At 41.3% G+C, this 26,189-nt stretch overlaps 1 protein-coding gene and 1 long non-coding RNA gene across 5 annotated transcripts in view; one reads left to right on the top strand and one right to left on the bottom strand.

Annotated features, from left to right (window-relative positions):
- LOC139751507 (uncharacterized) overlaps nucleotides 1-11,964 on the bottom strand; it is a 32,998-nt gene extending 21,034 nt beyond the window's left edge. Inside the window, exon 1 of one of the 3 annotated variants that reach the window (XR_011713356.1) lies at nucleotides 11,834-11,964. This is a non-coding gene — a long non-coding RNA (uncharacterized lncRNA). Of the gene's footprint in view, nucleotides 1-3,886; nucleotides 3,971-10,210; nucleotides 10,349-11,833 lie in introns of those variants that run through there. The other 2 variants (XR_011713355.1, XR_011713354.1) reach the window with 2 other exon arrangements.
- LOC139751506 (uncharacterized) lies at nucleotides 291-17,922 on the top strand. Of its 2 annotated transcripts, XM_071666995.1 has the most exons (11): nucleotides 291-419; nucleotides 5,020-5,263; nucleotides 5,694-5,811; nucleotides 6,799-6,987; nucleotides 7,228-7,390; nucleotides 8,334-8,419; nucleotides 10,214-10,399; nucleotides 11,805-11,973; nucleotides 12,662-12,723; nucleotides 15,098-15,246; nucleotides 16,017-17,922. In XM_071666995.1, exons 2-11 carry the CDS (start codon nucleotides 5,108-5,110, stop codon nucleotides 16,158-16,160), a joined length of 1,422 nt encoding a protein of 473 aa, XP_071523096.1. In that variant the 5' UTR covers nucleotides 291-419; nucleotides 5,020-5,107; the 3' UTR covers nucleotides 16,161-17,922. The 2 variants fall into 2 exon arrangements, with proteins under 2 accessions (XP_071523096.1, XP_071523097.1); XM_071666996.1 differs by lacking the exon at nucleotides 15,098-15,246 and having other exon boundaries at nucleotides 16,017-16,167.
- The last annotated feature ends 8,267 nt before the right edge of the window (nucleotides 17,923-26,189 follow it).

The raw sequence follows: 26,189 nt of genomic DNA, 5'->3' as shown, positions 1-26,189 counted from the left end.
TTCACAGACACGAAATCTAACGTAACCCCATAATCCATCATCGGTGACCAGTTAGTTCTCCATTTCCCGGTATATTGGAGAAACACGACACCTTGAACCTAACCCAAAAAACATTTCAAAAGACTTTTCGATTTCATTCTGCCGAAAACAGTGGAACAACAACGACAAAAAATAGGGGGAACCTGGACCATTTTCATGCATTTCCGACAAGGAAGGTAACTGTGGTGATCTGTGTGGGGAGATAAGACAGGGTAGGCGAGCGTGATATGGGCAGGAATTTCCTGTGTGAGCTCGCCATGGCGGTCTGTCCCGCCCGACCTCGGCCAGTATCGTCCCCGCCATACTCAGTGGATCAGGTGCTTCTGGCCAGCTTAAGCAAACTCTGTAATGATGAACATGGCGGTGGTGGTGGACTAAAGGTACGGTTAGAGATATAATAGCCAGGTCTGGACACGGTAGGATCAACGCAAGTGCAGGCAGCATGTTGAGTTGGTGATGCCGGACATTTGGCCAGCTTCTATTATTATTACAACTATCATTATTATCATTATCATTATTATCAATATCAACATTACAAATCATCGGCAGACTCGACACAAAGGTTATTCAAATGCGAAGTGTTGAAGCGAAAGACTTCCTCCTCCATTAATAAAAAAATGTTCGACCAAATGACTTGGAAACAGAAAAAAAGAAAGTCAAATTACATTCGCAGTCTACACGAAGTACCAACACAGTGTGTCAAGGTCAACCAATGAATAAATATAAAAAAAAAAGGCCACTTACAGTCTATCATCGTGAGGAATTAAGGCCATAAAAACCAGTCTTGCCAACGTGAGAGTCTGAAACGTGAATACTTGAGTGAAAATAAATAGAAAAAGACAGTTTATGTACTGACGACCACTACAAACATTTGGGAGAGTGTTACTTAAGGTTGAACTTGTATTTGAAAAAAAAAAGGTCAGAATATACCAAACTGGAAAGTTATGCTTTGTGCTTTGATATAAAGTGGCCACAAAGACATGAGGGTAAGGCTAGGAGATAAACCTATGAACGTTTATCCCTACTATAAAAACAAAAGCGTTAGAGGCAAGAATTAAACATTTAGTTACAAACTGCCGCTGAGGTTAAAACTGACCCCCCAGAATTAAGGTCATAGTTAACAAAAACGTCAGCAACGAGGACAAACACCATTCAAAATATGAAGTGTACCAAAGGTCAACAGTAAGGACCGGAGTAAAGGTCAAAGGTTGCAATACCTGACAAATGTCAGGAAACACGAGATTATGACCTTGTGTACCTGATTTTACTGGAATAAGGTGAGGACCCAGGGGGATGACTGGAAGGTAGGGATCCTAGAAGTGACTGGGTAAGGCGAGGACCCTGGGGGTCTGGACTGGGAGGTAAAGACCCACGGGAGGTGACTGGGTGAAGTGAAGTTCCAGGGGAAATGATAAGGTTAGGACAATTCTTACGTATTGTCAACTCCCTTTCCCCCTACAGAACGCGAACTATACAATTCTACGATTCATTATATTTAAGAAATTGCAACTCTTTTTAACATTCTTTGAGACGACTTTTACCTCCCCTCGAGTGATATTTGCCCAAGGTCACACCATCAAACACCCTGATCACTTCATAAAAACCACAACAGAATGGAATTAAAAAAAAAAAGGGGGGACACCAGTCGGTAAAAAGTACAGATAAAGCGATCAGGCTATTCTTCCATAACCTAACAATACGTAACGTAACCTTACCTGTGCCTAACCAAACTAAATGTTAAAAAAGAAATCCCGTTCGCGCTTCACGAAACCGTAACTACTTCGAAGTGTCTTCGAGCGTTGTAACTTTATCACACGTTATCAAAATAATTTGCTTGCCCTTATCCTGCCGTTATCCTCAATGCTGACAGGTGCTAGAGTACCGTCTATGTAAATTCACTTAAAATATATCTTAAACAGGATGAGCCAAAAGTCTAGTCAAGTATTTTTGTTCGTCCTAGAGAAGTCAGAGATGTGGGAGCCCTGCTTCATAGCCCCTGCTCTTACGCAAGGGGCTATTATAACCGTTATTCTCAATGCTGACAGGTGCTAGAGTACCGTCTATGTAAATTCACTTACATATATCTTAAACATGAAGAGCAAAAAGTCAAGTATTTTTGTTCATGAGTAGAGAAGTCTGAGATGTGGGAGCCCTGCTTCATAGCCCCTGCTCTTACGCAAGAATAATCCTTAAGAAAGCAGGTCTGCTCTTAGTAATGGTGTTCTTTTTCAGTGATTAATCCTGGGTCATGTTCGCGTAATAACAAGGCATCCAATAGTGAACACAAAGCTAAATCATGCCTACACATGGCTAGAATCATGAGCCTGAACTGGTCACTGAGAAGAGTCGTATTAATCATAAAGTTACGAAACTACAAGAAAGTATACACGATAGGAATGTATGGTGAACATCAGATTTATATGGACGCAAGAAGGCATCTTCAACACATTTTCCCCCCCTTTTTTTTTTTTTTTTTTTTTTTTTTATACTTTGTCGCTGTCTCCCGCGTTTGCGAGGTAGCGCAAGGAAACAGACGAAAGAAATGGCCCAACCCCCCCCCATACACATGTACATACACACGTCCACACACGGAAATATACATACCTACACAGCTTTCCATGGTTTACCCCGGACGCTTCACATGCCTTGATTCAATCCACTGACAGCACGTCAACCCCTGTATACCACATCGCTCCAATTCACTCTATTCCTTGCCCTCCTTTCACCCTCCTGCATGTTCAGGCCCCGATCACACAAAATCCTTTTCACTCCATCTTTCCACCTCCAATTTGGTCTCCCTCTTCTCCTCGTTCCCTCCACCTCCGACACATATATCCTCTTGGTCAATCTTTCCTCACTCATTCTCTCCATGTGCCCAAACCATTTCAAAACACCCTCTTCTGCTCTCTCAACCACGCTCTTTTTATTTCCACACATCTCTCTTACCCTTACGTTACTTACTCGATCAAACTACCTCACACCACACATTGTCCTCAAACATCTCATTTCCAGCACATCCATCCTCCTGCGCACAACTCTATCCATAGCCCACGCCTCGCAACCATACAACAATTGTTGGAACTACTATTCCTTCAAACATACCCATTTTTGCTTTCCGGGATAATGTTCTCGACTTCCACACATTTTTCAAGGCTCCCAAAATTTTCGCCCCCTCCCCCACCCTATGATCCACTTCCGCTAGGTAAAAATTTGGCAAGGGGTTTTTCATGATATATCCCAATGCATCATCGAAGGCTAATTTTCTTTTTAGTTTTGTAAACTTACATTGAATTAATGTTGGAAAGCAACAATAAAAGTGGTCTTCAGTGTAGTCACATCACTGTAAGTACTCATGGCCAAATCTATTAGCATAAGGCTAATAAATGGTAGTCAGTTTCAGCTCCGCATCGCTATTAGATTGAAATATTTTGAATATTAATTGAACTTATTCTTCAATGCTAGTGTATTGTTTTGAGAGTATCGGGTGCAGAGCATGATTCTGAGCATTATTTATCATATATCAAATGAGATGAAAGCAGTTCATCATGGATGAGTGTGAAGGAGAGGAGAAACAGGTAATACACTTGTTGATAAATCAAGGCAAAAGCCTTACAGAACCTGCCTAACACTTAGGAATGATCTTGATGATTGATACTCACATATACCCTTCACTACCACCTTATATATCTATAACAGCCAATGAAATATGATGGTTTGCAAGGCTCCACATCGTGATCAGCAACTGTTATTGTATGCTCTTACAAATGAAAATCAACACACGCGCATAGCATAAATACTGATGGACTAACTACTCTACACGTATATAATACCGATGTTAAGGACATACCAAAATTATGAGACGTGAAGTGCAGCCAAAAAGCAAAAAAATATGAAGTAGCACCAACGGTATACATTTCCCCGTGACACTGTGATCAACACTGAAAGTTCATACTTTCGCCGCCAGGATCGCATCAAGAAAATTTAAGTAAGACAAGAAACTGCACCTTTTTATATATATATATATATATATATATATATATATATATATATATATATATATATATATATATATATATATATATAGAATTATATCTAACACCATAAGTTGTTCAAGATTAGTTGCGTGATGGTAAAAAAAAAAAAAAAAGGAATCAGATGGCTTTAATGGACCTGACAGTTGATAAACCTAAATAATTAACCACCTCGCCGAAGTGGAAAAAAACTGGCGGAAATCATTTTAGACAGCCAAATATATTATCGGTCTCAGCAGCTGAGCGGATTCTGATAACGTGTCATAATTCTTTTTCATTTTTCATAGATATGTACTTTACATTTTTCATAGATATGCACTTTACATTTTTCATAGATATGTACTTTACATTTTTCTTCATAGTCTTAGAAATGTTTCATCACTTATCAATAATAGAAAATTACTCAATAATCCTCAATATTTTTTTCCCAACTGAATGTTTACTTTATTAGCAATTTTACTTGCGTTTATGAAATTCAACGAAAAAGTGATAAGAAACTTTCAACAAATCATTGTATATTAACAACCAGATGTCGCATGAAATGTTCACATTCGTGCTCCTCCAAAGAAAAACTACAGAGGAAAAATGCCAGCCTCTTTCGTCATGAATTAATTTCTACAAAAACAAATGTTTTGCATTATTAGAATTTGATTAGATTTTCGTCATTCACTTGTGGCGCACCCATCAAAAATGAGTTATTTCGTAAACAAACGTACTCATTCACACACTGGAACATGCCTACATACATACGGCAAAGCAAATTACAGACTGGCATATAGAAATCGAACTGCTTAAGACGCACACACGTACGTACACATGCTTGACATACCATCATACATTGTTCTGGAAGTTGAACAAGGGTCAGAGTGAAAACCATAGGGAAATACAAGTCCCTTAATGAATACCTCGTAAAGTTACGCCACCCAAATGTCATCTGTTCATTTCACAGACAAAATTCGCACTGAGGAGACAGGAGCGCGAGAGAAAGACGCCCGTGAGGGAAAAGATAAAAAAAAATAAAGGATCTTGGAAGAACGATGGCGGTGGGAGTGCGCGCATGCGTGGTAGCGTCGATTCTCTTACTCCTGCAGGAAGCTTGCCTTCTGCCAAGGGCGGAGGGCATCCAGGGATTGATACAAGACGACCATGGAATCTCCCTCCTTAACGAGCTATTGCAAAATGATCCTTCATCTGTAAGTTTATTATAGAAAATACTGTGGTACTTCTATCTGCCCCATGTTTAACTGGATGCATTTTCGATTAAAAATTCTCAATTAGACGCTTTCTCTGTGAGCATTCTTTAAAAAGAATATTTTATTTCTGTATACAGAGCTTTAAAACATTTCATAATTGCTTACATATATTTCCAGCTTGTGTATATTTTATCTGATTATCATCACCCGAGTTCGTTTATTAGGAAATACATTTCCCAAATTTAATGTTTGTTGCCACTGTCTACGTAACATTCATTCCCACGGGCCTTGTTCATGTGTCAGTTCAGTTTACTTACGTCCAAGGCCCTTGTGGATGGGTTGGGAAATACATACTTGTATACGATACGGGTAGGGAGAGTTACACCTGCTTAATTTGGAACCCATGTCTGTATCTCTCTCTTGTCCGTAGCTCTGCCGGTATGTGTCCTGCCAGGAGCCTTCCTCTGTCGGCCATTGCCCACAGGGGACGCTGTACATGCCTAACATCGGCCAGTTCGGCTGCTGCGGGGCCTGCGTCAGGTTCAGACGTAAGTGTGTGTGATGTCGGAGGGCGAGGGAATGTGTGGGGGGGAGTTGTGGAGGAGGGTAGGGTTGTGAGGGAGGGTTTAAGATGGTGTTTCGAGAGCAGGTTGTGGTGGTATTGTAAGGGAGGTTAGGTTGTGGTGGCTGAAGGGGTTGTGGCGAGGTTAGACAAGGTTTGGGTGGTGTTCGTGGAGGTGAGTGGTGGTGAAAATGGTGAAAATGTTGGTGATAACGGAAGAAACTGGTCCTTGTTCTTGTGGTGTTGATGGTAAAAGTGATGGTTATTATTATAACAAATTATAACAAATATACGCAAATAACAACAGATTTAATACATCTTTAGTTAATGGAGTTGCGTGAATTGAAAACAGGAATATCACGACAAATAACATTATTGGAACGAAGGGAGACAATAGAGAGGTATATCATTATAGTTTTAAAAGGACTGGCGCACTGTTACGACGGCAAGTGTAGCCTAGCTAGAAATTACATTTCGTCATTATGTTTTAACGTTACCTAACGTATTTTCCTATTGGAATTTTTATTCTATTACATTTGGCTGAGTTACTGAGTTTATATCTAAAAATGTTACTTTTACGCAAGACACACAAGCTATCGTAACCTTATCCTGGCGAGACTTTACTTTTAAAAGTAGATATATTAGGCCAAAGGCGAGTGAGCAAGTTGTGTTCCTACTGACCCAACATATGTTCTCATTACTGTAGTCAGGATTTAGCAGTGTTGTGTAGACAGTCCCCTGTATCATGGGATAGACAGAACTCATCTGCATAAAGGCCACAAGTCTGAGACGAAATTTCCGTGGTAGAGGACGGAGATGAGGCATATGGAGTTAGCCGCCATGATAAGGTGTGTGCGCGCGCGCGTGTGCGCGTTAGGCTTAACTGTGTTGCTGGCGGGAGGGAGGGAGGAGTTTGGTTTGCCTCGGGGATGACTTGACTCACGTGATGTCCCATCTTCGCCCCACAACACAGAGAATGGGGAGCACTGCACGGGGAGCATCGACCCCATGTATGGCGGCGGGTATGGCTACGTGCAGCTGGGGAGTAAGGCGGCCTCGCTGGCGGCTTCCCTCGGCGGCAAGCCGGTGGACAACGTGGTTGACTCCCTCTGGTGCGACTACCACCTCCTCTGCAGCGAGATGTTCCAGTCCTGCGAGATGAGTAAGTTTAGTCGGCTTCCCCCAGGGGCGCCCCCTGCTCCCTCGGCTTCCCCAGGGCGCTCCCTGTTCCCTCGGCTCCCCCAGGGCGCTCCCTGCTCCCTCGGCTCCCCATGGCGTTCCCTCCCACACCACATTAATCTTATTTTTTTTTTTTATAAAGATGAACAATTGCGACGGAAGTGTTGCGCGTAATATGCCAGGTACAGTGACCTTGTATTCGTGACGACCTCGTCTCCGGCAGACACGCAGGTCAAGGACTGCCTCACCATCCAGAGGCTGTACGACCAGGCGGTGGAGAGCGACGACTTCCTGTACTACCGCGACGACTACCGCTGGCGGCCGGACTGCTCCCCTGACGGCAACTACCGCGAAAAGCAGTGCAAGGGTCCTCAGGGGGAGATGAGGTATGAGAGAGAGAGAGAGAGAGAGAGAGAGAGAGAGAGAGAGAGAGAGAGAGAGAGAGAGAGAGAGAGAGACGGAACGCTGATATCACAGTACTGCCTTGTGTTTGTCTGTAACACTGGGATGTATTTATAATAAACACGTTATTATTCATCATCATTCCATCTATACATGATACAGTAAGTGTTATATATATATATATATATATATATATATATATATATATATATATATATATATATATATATATATATATATATATGCCCTACAAGACTACACACACACACTTGCATCTAGAAACAGTCGGGTGGATCAGTCACAAGCTTGTGATGAACCTAACGCACTTCTTCCTCAATCTTCTTGATCCACCACAGAATCATAAGTTCGTTTCAATAATTTTCTACATATATATATCATACGTCCAGACATATTTATTTCATTGATAATTTTCACTTTATTGTATGGTAACATTTGTACCATCTGGCCACGCCATGTGCTGTCTGTGACTGGTGTTATTTCAAACTATTTGTGATGTCATCAGATCATATTTACCTTATCCTCTGGTAATAATAAACACTCGTTTACCTTCAGCAGTGCTGAATCACCAGGTAGTGTTGACACTTTTGCATCATAGCTTTAGAAAAGTGTATACCTGCAGTAGCTGTACCACCTGCAGTAGCTGTACCACCTGCAGTAGCTGTACCACCTATAGTAGCTGTACCACCTGCAGTAGCTGTACCACCTGCAGTAGCTGTACCACTTTACAGCAACTGCATTACGTAACCTTACTCCCTGTGGTGTAATTCCACCACCCGCAGTGACGGCACCCACCTGCAGTGGTAAATGCCCCCACCTGCAGTAACTGTACCACCTACCCACCTCATGCTGTAATTTCAGTCCCCCCCCCCCCCCAAAGAGTATTAAAATCTGTACCCTGTGTGACAGGTGCGTGTGCGTGGATCCCAATGGCGAGAGGTTGTATGGGGCGGCCTACCCGTATCAGAAGGAGCTGTACGAGTCCATGAACTGCAGTAAGTAGAGCCATCTGTAATCCGATGGCGAGGCTTCGACCTTTTTTGCGAAGCGGTTCGTTCTTTTAGCATGAACAAAATAATGTCTTTGTTTGGTAACAATTACGAGAATTCACGATAATGTCTTTTGTTTGGTAACAATGAAGAGAATTCAATTGTCTACAGTTCAAACAGAACAATTTCAAGACAAACTGATGTTTGGTATGCCGTAATTTTTCTACATTTTTTTTCATTTGTGGTCATTTACTTTCCTTGAGTCATTTAATAAATGAATTTATTTCTAACATTATTATATTTTTTGGTCAATTGCCGAGGAAAGGAAAAATTTGAAAGGGAGACTAAATTGTCCTCCAATAATTTTTTCTTGCATTTGGATCGAAATCTAACAATAAATTTCTTCTGTTATTTTTACTGCATATGTATTCATTTTGCAGCTAGCTATTAACTCGTAAACAAATTTCGTCATTTACTTGTTTATGTTTACACCATAATGACACAAACTATGCTTAGAATGAGCAATATAAAGGACCTTTGGTTAGTCTGGGTGTGCGGTTTTGAAAGTGGGGTCATTCACATCTTAAAGCTTAACTATATGTTAATGTGTTGTGTAAGCATTTTATATAAACATTTTTATTCAGCGTCGGGTGTCGGCTCAGGAACTATTATTTGTGTATTTCGATGAAAATCGTCCTCTGTGTCAGATAACTTTGTTTTATTTTTTCCAGTCGTAAGCATTGCTTTGCGTAATTGTGATGACATACACTCTCGCTATAATGTTGCTACACTGACTGGTGGTCACTAATCTAGCCCTCTACCCACAGAAATAAACTGAACAAACTTGTGCCCTACTTTTCTTAGGTCACATATTATAAGGTTGGGCAAGTATCTCATTTTTATATGACACTCATTTGCAATCAGTTGATGCTAGGCTGCGTTGGAGTAGGTTAACCTCATATTTGCATTAAAATCCTAATTACTATCCGTTCACGCTAGGCTTCGTTGGGTTAGGTTAACCTCATATTTACATTAAGATCATAATATCCATCCACACATTTTCCTTGATCTTCAAAGCCTTCCCACTGTATGAGATTCATACAAGCCATCTGCAGAACAGGGGTGGGGGTTGTGCCGTCTCTGCATAAGGTGCCCGATTCCCCGTCATTTGTTTTTCTCAATTCAATCATGGAATCAGAAGCTGTAATTTAGGTGTAAAGAAAAATGAGCAATCAAGAATACTGTGACATTCAGTCACATATGGTCAAGAGAGAAACTGACTAATTTTCAACAAGAGGAATTGAGTTTAATGATGGATCTACACAAATGTCCAAATTAACGTATACCAAAGTAGCCTCACTCGTTTTTATGCTGTATGAAGCTGCCTTAATCAGAAACCATGGATTATAGGATAACTCTTCTTTCAGGGGATACATTCACGTGTGCATAATTACTGGTTCTCTTCATTAAGTCACTTTAGGTGGAACATTCCAAATTTAGTCATGATGTGTGATTTCTTGTCACGTTTCAGCTTTCTGCCCGTCGATAAAGTCTGTCTTAGCGATGCAATGCCTACCTTAGTCTTAGCTATATAGCCTCGCATGCTAGCTAGTAGTCCAGGGTAAAACTTGTCCTAGCTACAATCTCCCTCACCCTCTGGTCCAGCATAAGCCTTGTCCAATTGGTCCAGAGCCAACCACCCTCATCTACTAGCCAACCTCACCCACTAGGTCCTTGGTAAACCTCTCTCCCCAAACGCAAGCCTCACCATTGTTTGCTGGTGGTTTGTGCCCTTACCAGAGTGTTCCCGGCGGGTGTGGGAGCGGCTGCACGATGGCGAGTCCTCTGTCACCCTCCACTGCACCGAGAATGGCAACTATGAGCCGCTGCAGTGCGAGGATGGGTGGTGCTACTGCATGGACCCCGACACCGCCACTCCTTACGGCAACAGACTACCCGAGAAGGCAGTGCATTTTCTCCCCTGCTGTAAGTAGTGCTAGTAGTACCTTCCTTTTTTTTTCTTTCCTCTCCTAAAGTAACTTTACTTTCCATAAAAATTACAAATTCCTCTAAAGTAACCTAAGTTTCTAGTCATTTGTTTATTTCTAAATCCAGAATATCATGTATTGACGTGATATACTTTGAGACATCTGTATCTACATACGAATGTGTCTCGAAGAATAATATAATATTCCTTAGAAAATGATATTTATTATCTATTATTTCACCCAGAAAAGTACTGTCAACTGACTTAATGTTCAAGTCGTGCTGAAACCCATCTTACACCATACGTTTCACGATTGCTACTCTGTTAGAATTAAGCTACACCACACATTTTTCCCATCATCACATTTCTCACTTCTTCCTTCATTCCCCTTTTATTATTGAAGGTCACTGCACTGGAGAAGGACCTTTGACCTTAACTATAAAGCTTACCTCATAAAACTGAGCAGCGAAGCATTAGTAGTGCATTTTCATTTCCTTCACTTTAGTGACACAAACAGAAGTCTTTCCGGTTTTATGCATGATGCATGATATTTGTTTACTATACATAATGCCCGATATGCTGGTTAGAACAACTTGTTAAGACAAAAGATATTAGTCCTGTACATACACAACATACTGGTTGGAAATGATGTCACTTGATCGCTAAATTAAGCGTCTGGTTTACGGGTTCGAATCCATAACAGTAGGCTGAAATGAATATTCCTAATAACCTAAGCATACATCTTAGTATGTTCTCTTCATTCTAATAAATGACCTCTCACAACTTTTTATATTTTTCTGTCATTAGAAATCAAAAACTCTTGTATTTACCTCATAAATTAGCTGTTGTAACGATATATTCTCGTTTTCTATTAAAGGCATTGATCCGTAGAGATATTGATCTGTGAAACAGCAAATATCAAATTAAACTTATCCAAATATCAATGTGGGGGGAGGGCTACTCTCAGTCACTAAATTTGAGGGATTGAGTCGGTTATCTCAACCCTAAAAGACTCCAAACGCAAGTAGAATACTCTTTAGCCAAGATATTCGAACAAAAAAGAAAAAAAAAAAATACCAAAACTCAATACCAGTAGGTAGCAAGCGGCTAGGCTATACCACTCTATACGAGCTTCTTGGCTAACCCCATCAACACTTGCAGAGTTGGGCCAGACCAACCAAGAATCGTGCTAGGCTAACTACAATTTCTCCCAGTAGGCTTAGGTTATACCAACCATAGACTTGAGTCTAACCTAACACCAGTAAGGGCTTATAGTTCAACCTTATACTTGAGTCTAACCTAACACCTGAAATACCAGTAAGGGCTTAATAGTTCTAAGAACTCCTCCCCTCCCAAAACTTCCCCATCATCATTACCCTCTAAAACACGTAAGCATTGACCCAGACAACAAGACGTTGATGGGAGAGCAGTACCTTCGACGGTGTGAGAGCGAGTACCACGGCCGGATGGAGATTAACGACCTAATGGCCTTCAAAGGCGTCCAGGGACCCAGCACGCTCCTCAACTGTGACCCCGACGGTTCCTACGGCAGCAGACAGTGCGACACGGACATGTAAGTCTGGCGGCTTCCCCCCTCCTTCGTCAGGCCGCGCCATCACCTTTAACAAAACAGAAGACGACATACTGGTGGTTAGGTGATGCATTCCAGTAACACACAGATCGAGAATTCTATATTTTTAACAAATTATGAAATGAAATATATACACCACTTAACTGGCGTTTAAAAATACATCATCAACCTTCGGTATGTCATATGTTTACCAAACAAGTCATGAATAAACGGATAAAAAAAAGCTAATTTAGTCAACAATTTTATCACGAACTTAGAAAAAAGCAGATTAATTTAGTCAACAATTTCTTGATCTTAAAAAAAAAAGCAGAAATCATCGTTCATCATATAATTCCTTCTTTTGACTATCTGGATATCAGAGCTTAAGCAGTGTGAATGAATTACTGAATTATTAATACGATATCAGTAATAGTTTCATCGGCGAGGAACGTGGACTGTTTACCCCCCACAGTCTAACGTATCCCACCGAACATAAGGTGGTAAGACTTTTGAAAAAAAGATTGCCTTTTAATCTTCCATACATTTGTTTTTTCTTCTTAAGAGAGAGTTCAGCAGACAAAATTTTTTCATATATTAGTTTTTTTTTTTTTCTTTTTCTAAAGCGCTCAGCAGACATAATCTTCCTCATATTGCCACTGTTCAAGCACTAACATGAAGGTGTGGTCCGCAGGTGCCGCTGTTACGACAAGTATAAGGTAGACGCCCTTTCCTTTCCCGCCGGCCCGGGCTGTCGTGAGTATTGCTAACCATAAGTTACTTCTTCATTATATATATATATATATATATATATATATATATATATATATATATATATATATATATATATATCTTTCTTTCATACTATTCGCGTTAAGAACAGAGGACTGGGCCTTTGAGGGAATATCCTCACCTAGCTCTCTTCTCTGTTCCTTCTTTTGGAAAATTAAAAAAAAAAAAAAACGAGAGGGGAGGATTTCCAGCCCCCCGCTCCCTCCCCTCTTAGTCGCCTTCTACGACACGCAGGAAATACGTGGGAAGTATTCTTTCTCCCCTATCCCCAGGGATTATATATATATATATATATATATATATATATATATATATATATATATATATATATATATATATATATATTGTCACTCCAAAGCACATGCCGTGCACAGCAAGCGAGAATGAAGTAATAGTTTTATCAAGGGACTTCTGGCTCCAAAGAAGTCCACTTCCTTGCTACTTCTTGCAGTGTTGTTCCCTTGAAGCTGCAGAGGTTCCACATAAATGGGGTCGATAAGGATGTAGTTATACGGAGGGTAAAACTGGTACACATACAGCTAACAAACTTAGGTTGGAAGATATGTAATGAATACTTTGCCTAAATTTGGCAGGGTTGGTGGTTAGCCAATAATCACACTGGCATACTTGTGTGAAGTTAATGGTCCGTTTATCATATGCTCTATATCTGTCTCATGCTTGTTAGTGGCTAGGTAGTTAGAGACAAGTTAGCTGCGTTATGTGGCTAATTATAATTTGATAATTGCAGTAACTAGTAAGTGGTCTGTTATGTTTAGTGATGTACTTACTTGCTGTGTGTGTGTGTGTGTGTGTGTGTGTGTGTGGAGGGTAAATAATTCATTAGGATTTGCGGGCCAGATCACTATGGTTAATGATAAGTTAGTTAATTCGGGTAATACACCAACTACTTAATTACGGTCAGTGTCTGATTAGTTCGGATAGATGAGTATCAATGGTTCTAATTACCTGATCGTTGGTTTTACTTGATTAACAAATACAAAGGAAGTTGTTCCTGGGTTACTTATAGTTAGAAAGTTGGTAAGTTTGCTCAGTGTTAGTTATCTAATCAGTTGGTTGGGTTTAACGGCCAGCGATCTATGAGGAAGGTCATTAATCACTTCGTTATTCATCTATAATACATAACCGCCGTCTCCCGCGTTAGCGAGGTAGCGCAAGGAAACAGACGAGGAATGGCCCAACCCACCAACATATTCGTGTTAGTCATTTAATAGATTTAGTCATGATGGTTATCTAATAGCTTGTTAATTAGAGATTCGGTAACCTTATTGTGTAATTAGTTGTAGAGGGGATAATGAGTTTCCATTCAGTGGCTAGTTAGCCGTGGTTAGGCGACTGATTCATATTGGTGAAAATGCTACTTAATGGATAAAGATCAATCAATATCGAGATCTTTACGATGTCGGTTGCTTCCCAGGTGACCGTGGGCTGATGTACGATAACGGTCATTAGCATACAAGACTTTCGCTGCTGAGGTCGGCTATGGTGAACCTTTTTGAACCGTGTATACTTTAAGGAATATCTCTGTGTATAAAACTACCAAAACCTTTATATGTTTACGAGCAACTTTCATGAACAAATGTATAAAACTACCAAAACTTTTATATGTTTACGAGCAATTTTATGAACAAAATCTTTGTCTCGTCTCAAAGTTTTGTATGTACCAACCCAATCACATGTGTACTAACCAGATCTTTAAAGGGCTACCTACAGATCCTTGTGTTTACTAGCCATCTCTCCGCTTTTACCTTCGTATTATCTACCTACATGCAATGCGTCTACTATAGCAACACTACCCTACGTCTACTAACTGAGTCTTGTGTGTACGAATAACACCTCATTCCAGAAATGAATTTCTGTCTACTTACGAGTAAAACCTCGTATCTATCTACTAACTAGGTTCCTTAGCATCACCCTGTCAATCTATTTGCTAATCAAACCTCGTATCTATCAAGCTCTCCTTGAGTCTACTAACGTAGCCCTCCCTTTATCTACTAACAAGGCCCGACCCTCTTGTGCCAACTAACCAAACCCTCTTGTTTCCTAACCAAGACTTATGTCCACTAAACCTCGTTCTACTAACAATGCCCCTGTGTGTACTAACCAAGCCCTTGTATCTACTGATCAGGCCCTCCGTCCACTAACCAAGCTCTGTGCCTATCATCCAAGCCCTTACTGTATCTGTCTACTAACCAGGCCCTGTGTCTACTAACCCAGCCTTACCCGTGTCTCTTTACTGTCCCTACAAACCAGTCTCTCAGCCACCTAACCCACATCTCTTCCTACTGACCGAGTGTTTGTATGGGTATCTGTGATGCAGAGTGTGCCAGAGACCGTCTGCTGTTCATGGAGAGCAATATCCAAGTGAGTATGAAGTGTGAGGTGAACACGGGCGCCTACGCCGAGTTGCAGACCAGGGGCAGCTACGTCTTCTGTGTTGACGAAGACGGTGTCCGCGCCGGACCCCTGGTGAGTAGTGGTCCTACAGGTGAGGCAGGGGAAGGGGGGCACTGAGTGTGTGTGTGTGTGTGTGTGAGGGGGTGGTGGAGGCGTCGGATAGGTGGTGTGGGTGGGGCGATGGAAGGCTGTGTGTAAAGTGGTCGCCTGCGGTTGTGAAGGCAGTGTAGGTGGACACAAGTGGAAGTAAGGGTAGTTGTAGTTGTTGCCAGTGGTAGTGAGGGGAGTCTTAAGTCCTCACAAGTAGTAGTGACGGCAGTGTAAGTGATTGTGAGGGAAGTGTAGGTAGTCACATGTGGTAGTGAAGGCAGTGTATCTTTGCTCCATATACAATTATTTTTAAGTATACGTTGTTAACATACTAAAGTTTTCTTCTTTGCAAGGAAATCGTAAACTGTAACACACAATTTGAAAAACAATTTGTTTATGTGGCTGATAATTTCATCTAATTCTTAAAACCGCAAATTCCAACATCCACATCTTTTAAGTCCAAGTGGTTAAAATTCCCGATATTTCTATCTTTTTATGTGAAAGTAAATCATGAATTCCATATAATGACTTCTTTTTTACATGTAAGTTCCATATGTACTGCTTTTACAAACCGCTAAAAAAAAGGTAGAAAATATAAATCTTATATACAGATATGAGTCTTCTAGTTTATAGCATCGTTTCTATCTAACAGCGTTTACCTGTAAACGTAAATAATCGTCACGTTTACGTAAACATGACGTAAATTTCACATAGTTCTCTCAAGACCTGTCACTCCGCACTGTGCCCTGCAGGTCATGCTGGAATATGAGGAGAACCTGGGTTGCAAAAGCGCCCGGTTGTGCCAGACCACAGGACGGGTTACCGACTGCGACTCCGCCTGTTCCAAATGCCCGCCGGAGGCCTACCCGAAGTACGAGACGCCAGTGGAGGAGTAGGAGACGACACGAGACGCAGACGACAGCGCTAGCTACTGCGAGGACGACGCGTCCTTACGTTCCGACGTACACAACCGACGCCAGATGACACAGTTACCCCGACATTAGGCCATGGTCGAAGCGCGCAGCCTAGTAGTCTCCCTCCTCCGCGGCGGGGAAAGCATTCGATGCCCTCCTTACCTACCTGCTACATACAACATATCTTCATCATTAACAATATTCCCACTTAACAACACACAAAAAATATGTATATTCACAACTATGTATACTTCTTTACTAACCACATTCATTACAACAAAGGTCATGTTTTCTTCTTCCGTGGCTCAGAGCGAAATATTAGTAAACAAGTTTCCTAATAGTTGAAAATAATGTTGGTACATGCCAGCATCTTCGTCACCAGTGCAAGCATTGCATCCTCTTACTAATGAGAACACACCTCTCCACTAATTAGAGCAACACACCTGTTTATTTATGTCTTAAATTAGATGTCGTGGCTTTCAAAATGTGTACCCATGCCTTTTCCACACATACATCCATGGACGGTAATGCCCACATCTTGCCTATATTCCCACATACACAGGCATGGGACAGTCATGCTAACATCCTACATCCCACATACACCTTTGGATAAGTATAGCCCGCATCTCATACATCCATATCCACATAAATACAGCCTAGAAGAGCAATGCTTACGTAAACCTTGTGCCTTGATTTATACATCATCGATACATACGACATACACTGTGGACGGTAAGTGGACTTGAATATACTCGCCCCATCACCAGTGTGGGCTACGCAGGGTGACACACTGAAGAGGAAAAAGGAGAGCTAAGAGAAGAGAGAGAGAGAGAGAGAGAGAGAGAGAGAGAGAGAGAGAGAGAGAGAGAGAGAGAGAGAGGTGAAAACGAACACCTCCTGCACTAGGTTACACCGCGAAGGCTTGTATCGTCGTCGGCTGACATTTTGACTGAAGAATCTAATTCTCAATCACGACACCCAGACACAATACGGTGAACAACTTGGCTCAAAGTCCTATTGGACTCTGTGAACAAAAAGGTTGGATCCCAACTTGGAAATGAGAGATGTTCAAGTAGGCGGTTTTTTTTTTCTTTTTTGTATCCAAGGTTCAAACTGTCCTGGCTTCCATTACACGAGCAGAAGGACCGAGTGCTGGTATATGTCAAGGAAATGCACGAAGAACTGAAGGGAGTTCATGGGGGGGGTTCAACACCAACAATGGATGAAATAACAAGTATGATCCAAGAGAAGGATTACTTGAATCTAAAAGACCCAGACTTTTCTCCTCCTTACCAAAATGTTCAACGAAATTCCAAAATCGACGGTGATCAGAGGGGAAAAGTGTCAGTGAGTCTTTGGTTGAAGCTATATGATGATGTAGTGGAACGAACGAACTGCCATGTTCAAGTGATCCAATGTTATAATGAAAAGAAGCGTCGCAAACTTTGTATCTACTGAAGAAGGTGATGGGCTGTACTGCTCCATCTATCAGAGCCAGTTTTTATCATTGCCGGTAATTTTTTTTTCACTGCTAACAGAGCTCAACTTTGGCGTCTCTTCTTTCCGTTCAGTGTTATCGATAAAGTGCAATGGTGAATTGTTTGAATAAAAAAGTACCAGCTTTTTAGTTCCCATCTGCTACAACTTCTACTAAAATGAAATCTTTTACTTATGTTTTCAAAATTGTTTGTGAAACTTGTTTGTAAATAAAGGTAAAACCTTACAATGCAAAATTAGTTTTTTACTAGAATGAATTTTTTCCAAATCGGGAAATTGTAATAATAATTGCAATCATAAATGATTTTGTGTTGTGTTAATTGTAATGTAATTGCTATTCCCAAATGTATTTGTAATTATAATTTGGAATTATTTGTAATTGTAATTTCATTTTCAAAACGTAACTGCTCCAACTCTGTATATATATATATATATATATATATATATATATATATATATATATATATATATATATATATATATATATATATCCTCCTGCGGTCCAACCTGCTCAACCTGTATCCCCACATATATTTTTTCTACATTCAAAGTCATATTTCCTTTAAAAATATATCTTTACAGCATTTCTCCCTAACCCCATATACAACATGTTGCAACCCATGAACACAACAGGAAAATCCTTGGAACGCGATGAGACGACCCTTGAAGACGAAATACGACCCTTGAACACAACAGTACGACCCTTAAACACAACGGTACGACCCCTGAACACAACGGTACGACCCTTGAACACAACAGTACAACCCCTGAACACAACGGTAAACCTAACACAACGTCATGACGGTGGTTCTTGACTTGGATCTTAAAGGTCAAGTCTAAATAACCCACCCCTAATTCCTCCGCTAATGACCAACTCATTAACTATGAATGACCGAATCATTCACGCGTGAATTCTGTTCTTAGTAGCCAGTTGACTGTAACCCCCCCCCCCCCCAAGACAATGGCCAAAATTGCCATCAGCTTGGATACCCGGGTGACTACCTTCCTTCACTATCAATCAATCTATCTGCGATAACTGTTTAGTTATCACACGCAAATCAGCCGTTGGTTAAGACATTAATTCAAATAATTACTGGGGTTGAGACACCCAGTTATTAGCAAAGAGACACAATTTTCCGCTATGGTTTGTGGATGAATTGGTAAGTAGTTCAGGGTATGAACTAAGCCGCTATTAAGCTATGAGACGAAAAAGCTACGACTTGGCTGTGTGTGTGTGTAGGATAGGCTACCGCTGAGCACGAACGGAATGAGGATCTTGTTGCGAAACTGGTTTTCTTTCATCTTCGACTTTGGTACGACTCAGGAGGCAAAAATTCATAAAAAATGAGGGATACCTGGTTAATCCTGGGGCTATATTGTTAATTCTGGCGGCCAAGTTCATCGTTGGAAACTTGAAATAGGTAGTGAGATCAACACTATGGCAGTTGTACAATCATCATCACCGTAAGTGCAACGGTAACATTCCCTTCGCAAAACAAACACACAGACACACACACACACACACATACACACACGGAAGACGACACCACAGACCAAAACAAACATGGAGGAAGGGATTATTACAGTGGTGTGACCTGCAGCAAGCCGAGAGCCAGCCAGCACGGACCAGCACGGGCTGCCCCCAGGGGGAGGGTGTAAACAACCTCGACCAGCCCTCCCTCTAGGAGGGTGGGAGCTGCCGACCCGGTGAGGTTGGTAAGACTGTCTCTCTCTCTCTCTCTCTCTCTCTCTCTCTCTCTCTCTCTCTCTCTCTCTCTCTCTCTCTCTCTCTCAACCTTTTAAAGACCTTACTAAAGAAAAAAAAGGGGGAAGGTCCTAAATCAGGAGAGCAATGAGCTCAATACATCAAGTAAAAATCACATAAAAGCTCCGTTTTCGCTCACGCAAAACGTATGATAAAGACAGTGACGTATCAACAATAATCTATCATTCATTTACGATTAACCAAGGGCGAATTCCTACGAATGAGTCCCGGTGTTACCCAGGACCTCTTTCTAAAAGCTCCTGTGACTCAAGGCTCTGCGCTTCTTCCAATAGCAGGGAAATGTAGACTCCCTTGGAATGAGGATTTCTCTGACGAGACTAGTCTAATCCCACTGAGACAGCCTTGCCAAAGATGATCTTTCACTAGCCACGCGCGTAACTTCAAGCAGGAGGAGTTCGGTAACACCACAATTATCTGTTAAAACTTTAGATATATATAAAAAAAAAAAAGATCAATCAATACCCGAATTATTTCGATAATTTTTAATGCATCAGACTGTTAAGACATTAATTCAAATAATTACTGGGGTTGAGACAGCTCAAGAACAACCCAAGACTACGGTTTTTAATGATTCAATGAAGGTCAAGTCTTAGAAGTGCTTTGAGGTCATTTACGTCCAGCAAAAGAAAAAAAATTACTGTAAAAAATAGTAATTTTCATAATTTAACATATCAATAATAAACAAATTAAACATTAAATAGTATGGGTTTCTTATGATGAAAAATGAGGATGAGGTTCTCTGCTTTACAGTTGGACATAAGATTTAGAGAATTTGAAAATAAACAGTTTGTTATAGGAAAAAAATCTCGAACCCAGGCCTCTCTACTGTCCTTGGAGGGTAGAGTAGGAGGAGGGGGTGTCTACTACTCCCAGCCCCCTACCCCCATCTAATGACACCTACCTTTAGGAAACCACTATAAACTGTTTATACTCGTAGAATGATCGAACGCACGACATCTCCGAAACAACCGAAGAAAAAAAGAAAAGAACGATTTAGAAAACAACAGATGGTGTTATTGCTATTAGTGCCCACACAGGAAGGAGAGTGTGTGTGTGTGTGTGTGTGTATACGTGTTAAGTGGGCATGGCAAGTCACTGTTGACGAAGACCAGAGAAATTCTATTAGGCGGGAGTTTACCACAGTAATGTTTGGGCTACCCGTTAGGTGGCAGGGCTGCTGCCCGCCACCCTACACGTCCAAGTGTGTTTACATTGGTGACGTATCTTCGGGAAAGCTATATTAGTAGTTTATGCTTTCACAGTTACGTTGTAAGTTTCTATATAAGAGTAAAATGACGATGTGTATATACCTTCACGGTTTCTATTTGCTTTTTTTTCTACTTATGACAATGATTACGTTCTCTTTGTTGTTGGTTTCTTATCGTCTTACAGACAACCATTTTTCATTATTCCTTCCTAGTCTCTCGAAATCATTAAAACATTGGTTTATTATCGCCTTAGAGACAAAAATTTTTCATTATTCCTTCCTAGTCTCTCGAAATCATTAAAACATTGGTTTATTATCGCCTTAGAGACAAAAATTTTTCATTATTCCTTCCTAGTCTCTCGAAATCATTAAAACATTAAAGTCAAGATCAGTTGAAATGTCAGTCACCACTGCTGTGGGAGGTGAGGTGTGAGGTAGGCGTCCTAGGGGGGCTGGGTGGTGGTGTGTGTGGTGAGGCACCAGTCCTCCTCCTCCTCCTCCTCCTGGGTCAGGAGATGGGGCTGTTTTCCTTGAGCAGGTGAGAGCTAAGGCCGTCTTTCTCCGTCAGGAGTTGAGCTGTTTTCTCCCGACGTAGGAGTTTAAGGCCGCTATCATTATTATTATTATTATTATTATTATTATTATTATTATTATCATTATTATTATTATTATTTCTTTCTTTCATTCTATTCGCCATTTCCCGCGGACTGGACCTTTGAGGGAATATCCTCACCTGGCCCCCTTCTCTGTTCCTTCTTTTAGAAAATTTAAAAAATTATTATTATTATTATTATTATTATTATTATTATTATTATTATCATCATTATTAATATCATTATCAATATCATTATCAATACTATTACTATTATCAATATTATTATTAATATTATTATTATTATTATCATTATTATTTAGTGGAGGGGAGGTAGGGTTAGTGCGTCAACATGGCTGTCTTCTTGAAGATACGTACATGTGGTGGTCTTCCTGGGGCAGGAGAGATAAACCCCCCAGCCCTCTTCCTGTACTGGGCCCAGCCAGCCAGCCAGTGGCTACTGTGTGAAGGTTTACCGAGCGAGAGTTCGAGAGAGCGTCCCCATGACCTCCTTCGCCTTGTTTCCCCCACTTCTCGTTTCCCCTCCCTTGCTACTATCGAGATGCCTGTGATGCCACACCAGATGTGCACCACTGTTTAAAAAAAATATATATTTATATCCCCTGTTCCAGTGGGTATGAATTTAACGTCAGTGGCTACGAGTTCAGCGTTAGGCAACTGGATCCGATGATTCCAAAGGGCGCCACGTCGTACATCTATACTAGGGTAATGAGTCGTCAGACTCACAGAGTTTGAATAAGAAATGTACATTTTCTGCAGTTAGGTTTTTAAAAAGAGGTTCTGGAGACCTTGTTTTAAGCAGGACTGTGTTCCAGGTATTGTACGTGGTTCGTGGCGCACTGCGCCTTCGGCAGCAGACGCCTCGCCCCGCGCCACCCATCTCCGTTTGGTTGTCACCACAGTTGTCAACAAACACAAGACATGCGTCCGGTTGTTGACCGGAACAGCGCACAAATCAATCAAAAAATCCATTAAGATATATGTATATTGTATGTTTTCGGCTTCCTAAACACTCCCATACCCAACACACACACACACACACACACATGCAGTTCATGGTCCTAAATATTTTTCAAATTTCGTTCTTCATTTTAAATACCTTTCCTTGATTTTTTTCTATCTTTTAAATGTGGTTTATCAAGTTACCGAAGCACCTTGGTACCACTAGAGGTATTTCTAAAACCAACCAATGGTGTCTGGGAGCGTCTCGTATCTGGTTGGTGTTCGTATATGATGGTGTCTGGAACACAAAATATGCTTGGAAAAAGTGAACTGACACCATGCCAGACCTGACTTACAAGCATATATATATATATATATATATATATATATATATATATATATATATATATAGGAAGAGAGGAAAGTGATTGGTTCTCAGTGAATGTAGGTTTGCGGCAGGTGTGTGTGATGTCTCCATGGTTGTTTAATTTGTTTATGGATGGGGTTGTTAGGGAGGTGAATGCAAGAGTTTTGGAAAGAGGGGCAAGTATGAAGTCTGTTGGGGATGAGAGAGCTTGGGAAGTGAGTCAGTTGTTGTTCGCTGATGATACAGCGCTGGTGGCTGATTCATGTGAGAAACTGCAGAAGCTGGTGACTGAGTTTGGTAAAGTGTGTGAAAGAAGAAAGTTAAGAGTAAATGTGAATAAGAGCAAGGTTATTAAGTACAGTAGGGTTGAGGGTCAAGTCAATTGGGAGGTGAGTTTGAATGGAGAAAAACTGGAGGAAGTGAAGTGTTTTAGATATCTGGGAGTGGATCTGGCAGCGGATGGAAACATGGAAGCGGAAGTGGATCATAGGGTGGGGGAGGGGGCGAAAATTCTGGGAGCCTTGAAGAATGTGTGGAAGTCGAGAACATTGTCTCGGAAAGCAAAAATGGGTATGTTTGAAGGAATAGTGGTTCCAACAATGTTGTATGGTTGCGAGGCGTGGATTATGGATAGAGTTGTGCGCAGGAGGATGGATGTGCTGGAAATGAGATGTTTGAGGACAATGTGTGGTGTGAGGTGGTTTGATCGAGTAAGTAACGTAAGGGTAAGAGAGATGTGTGGAAATAAAAAGAGCGTGGTTGAGAGAGCAGAAGAGGGTGTTTTGAAATGGTTTGGTCACATGGAGAGAATGAGTGAGGAAAGATTGACCAAGAGGATATATGTGTCGGTGGTGGAGGGAACGAGGAGAAGAGGGAGACCAAATTGGAGGTGGAAAGATGGAGTGAAAAAGATTTTGTGTGATCGGGGCCTGAACATGCAGGAGGGTGAAAGGAGGGCAAGGAATAGAGTGAATTGGAGCGATGTGGTATACCGGGGTTGACGTGCTGTCAGTGGATTGAATCAAGGCATGTGAAGCGTCTGGGGTAAACCATGGAAAGCTGTGTAGGTATGTATATTTGCGTGTGTGGACGTATGTATATACATGTGTATGGGGGTGGGTTGGGCCATTTCTTTCGTCTGTTTCCTTGCGCTACCTCGCAAACGCGGGAGACAGCGACAAAGCAAAATATATATATATATATATATATATATATATATATATATATATATATATATATATATTTCATGTGTGGCGGGGTGGCGGCGAGAATGGATGAAGGCAGCATGTATGAATATGTACATGTGTATATATGTATAAGTCTGTGTATGTAATGTATGTATACATTGAAATGTATAGGAATGTATATGTGCGTGTGTGGATGTGGGGGGGGGAGGCCATTCTTTCGTCGTTTCCTTGCGCTACCTCGCTAACACGGGAGACAGGGACAAAGTATAATGATATATATATATATATATATATATATATATATATATATATATATATATATATATATATATATATATTTATATATATATATGAGAGAGAGAGAGAGAGAGAGAGAGAGAGAGAGAGAGAGAGAGAGAGAGAGAGAGAGAGAGAGTACTTACGGCGAGATTGTCAAAACGCTGGGCTAACGCGTAGCGCTCACTGCGGGGAAAATCTAAGTTACGAAGAACGAGTCGTCGTGCGAGTTACGTGTTGTCGTGTTATGTTTACGTTAGATATGTTGTATGTTTGTGGATTAGAGGAGGGGGGGGGGGGGGCAGAGCATCCCAAGTGTGGGCGAGGTAGAAAGAAAAGACAAACTATTTGAGCCAAAGGAGTGAAACCTAAGAGCCACTGAATTGCTGGCTCACTGCGCAGCCAATGCTGATGCTCCCAATACCCTTGGGGGTGGGGTGGGGGGGGCACTGTTGATATACCTCTCTCTCTCTCTCTCTCTCTCTCTCTCTCTCTCTCTCTCTCTCTCTCTCTCTCTCTCGTCGGTGGCTGCCCACGAGAGAGAGAGAGAGAGAGAGAGAGAGAGAGAGAGAGAGAGAGAGAGAGAGAGAGAGAGAGAGAGAAATTTAACTCCTGGGGAAATGAGAGTTAACATTTCTACCCACGTATCGTCTGAGTGTGGTAGAATGAAACTGTTAATATTGTTCTGGGTCCTTCAGTCATGACTGTAGCGCGGTTTCCTTCTCTTTAAAGTATTTATGGTAGACGACAAATTGAAGAGAAAGTGTTCAAGTAGAATTCCTGCCGTATGTGTCCATACCGTGACGATACTTGCTACTTTTCAAGCTGAGAACCATTACTATACTACTACTACTGCTGCTACTACTATTACCACTACACTACTACTACTACTGATACCACTACACTACTGCTACTACTGATACAACTACTACTACTACTATTACCACTACGACACTGCTACTACTGATACAACTACTACTACTACAACTACTACTACTAGTTCTACAAGCTACCGCTCTCTACAAGCACCACTGCTATGGTTTTACTGCAGGGTACATATACCACGATGTATCTACGTCATATAAACTCACCATCAAAATGAACGTCCGTTAGTGGTAAAAGCGTAAAAAACGCCTGCAAAAATATTTTTAGTACTGGCGTTTATAAGAAAAAAAAAAACTGGTGTGGTGGAAAGATTCATCTCCGTGGCATTTACCTACCCACCTACCGGTCGTTAAATTACTACTACTATCTACAGGCGGAGCAAGTTTTTGAACCAGAGTAACTGTCTAATGCCTCCACGGAACAGGAACCTGTCTGATACACACAAAAAATTATAATCGCCCACTACATTAAATATAGACCAGACTATCATAAAAAAAAAAAAGAACGATCCAGCGAACTATTTGTGAGAGTAAAGAGAACGTTTATCATTGCATGAACAGATTTCCCCTCCCTCCCCCTTCCGAGTTTTCTAAACAATAATAATCTAACTCCTGTCCCTTTGGTGGGCTTGGCTTGGTGGTCCTAGTAGAGATGGAGAGGAGGAACCTAAGATTCAGATGGTCGTTACCCGGTGGCGACACGGTTGAACCTAACGGTTTTACGTTGCGGGTGTGTGGGGGGGGCAAAAGGTCTACCTATTACAGTTACCCCCCCATTTGACCAGGGGGAATAATAATGATAAAAAAAAAACCCACCTGCTATATGTGGGACTGTGAAACCTGTCAAGTTCAATGGTGAGTAAATGCAGGTCAAGCTAAAGAAACGTTATGTTGCCATGTGGATACAATAGATATTTTAACCTTCTGGTACGTTATGCATGTCAATATGGAAGATATGTATGAATTCATGTATAGCCTCCCCCATCGTATGACCATGTTCGCGCAGATACCAAACGCGCGACATTTTGCTCGGGAATATAACGCTGAGATGTATTTGTTGTTCCATCCTTGTATACATAACTTTCCATCGGTGTACATGGCATGCGTCGTCTCTTTTCCTTCCATCGCGCACGCACTCACGTTTACGCTCGCACGTCCGTGCGTGTGTGGCAGACCCCTGAGATGCACCAGAGCACCTGTTTCATCGGAGGCGAGTTTTAACAAGTGGCAACTTTCGCCAGGTGGTGGCGCG

Source organism: Panulirus ornatus, chromosome 11 (assembly GCF_036320965.1).
Source record: "Panulirus ornatus isolate Po-2019 chromosome 11, ASM3632096v1, whole genome shotgun sequence".
NCBI lineage: Eukaryota > Metazoa > Arthropoda > Malacostraca > Decapoda > Palinuridae > Panulirus > Panulirus ornatus.
This window is presented reverse-complemented; position numbering and strand designations above follow the sequence as displayed.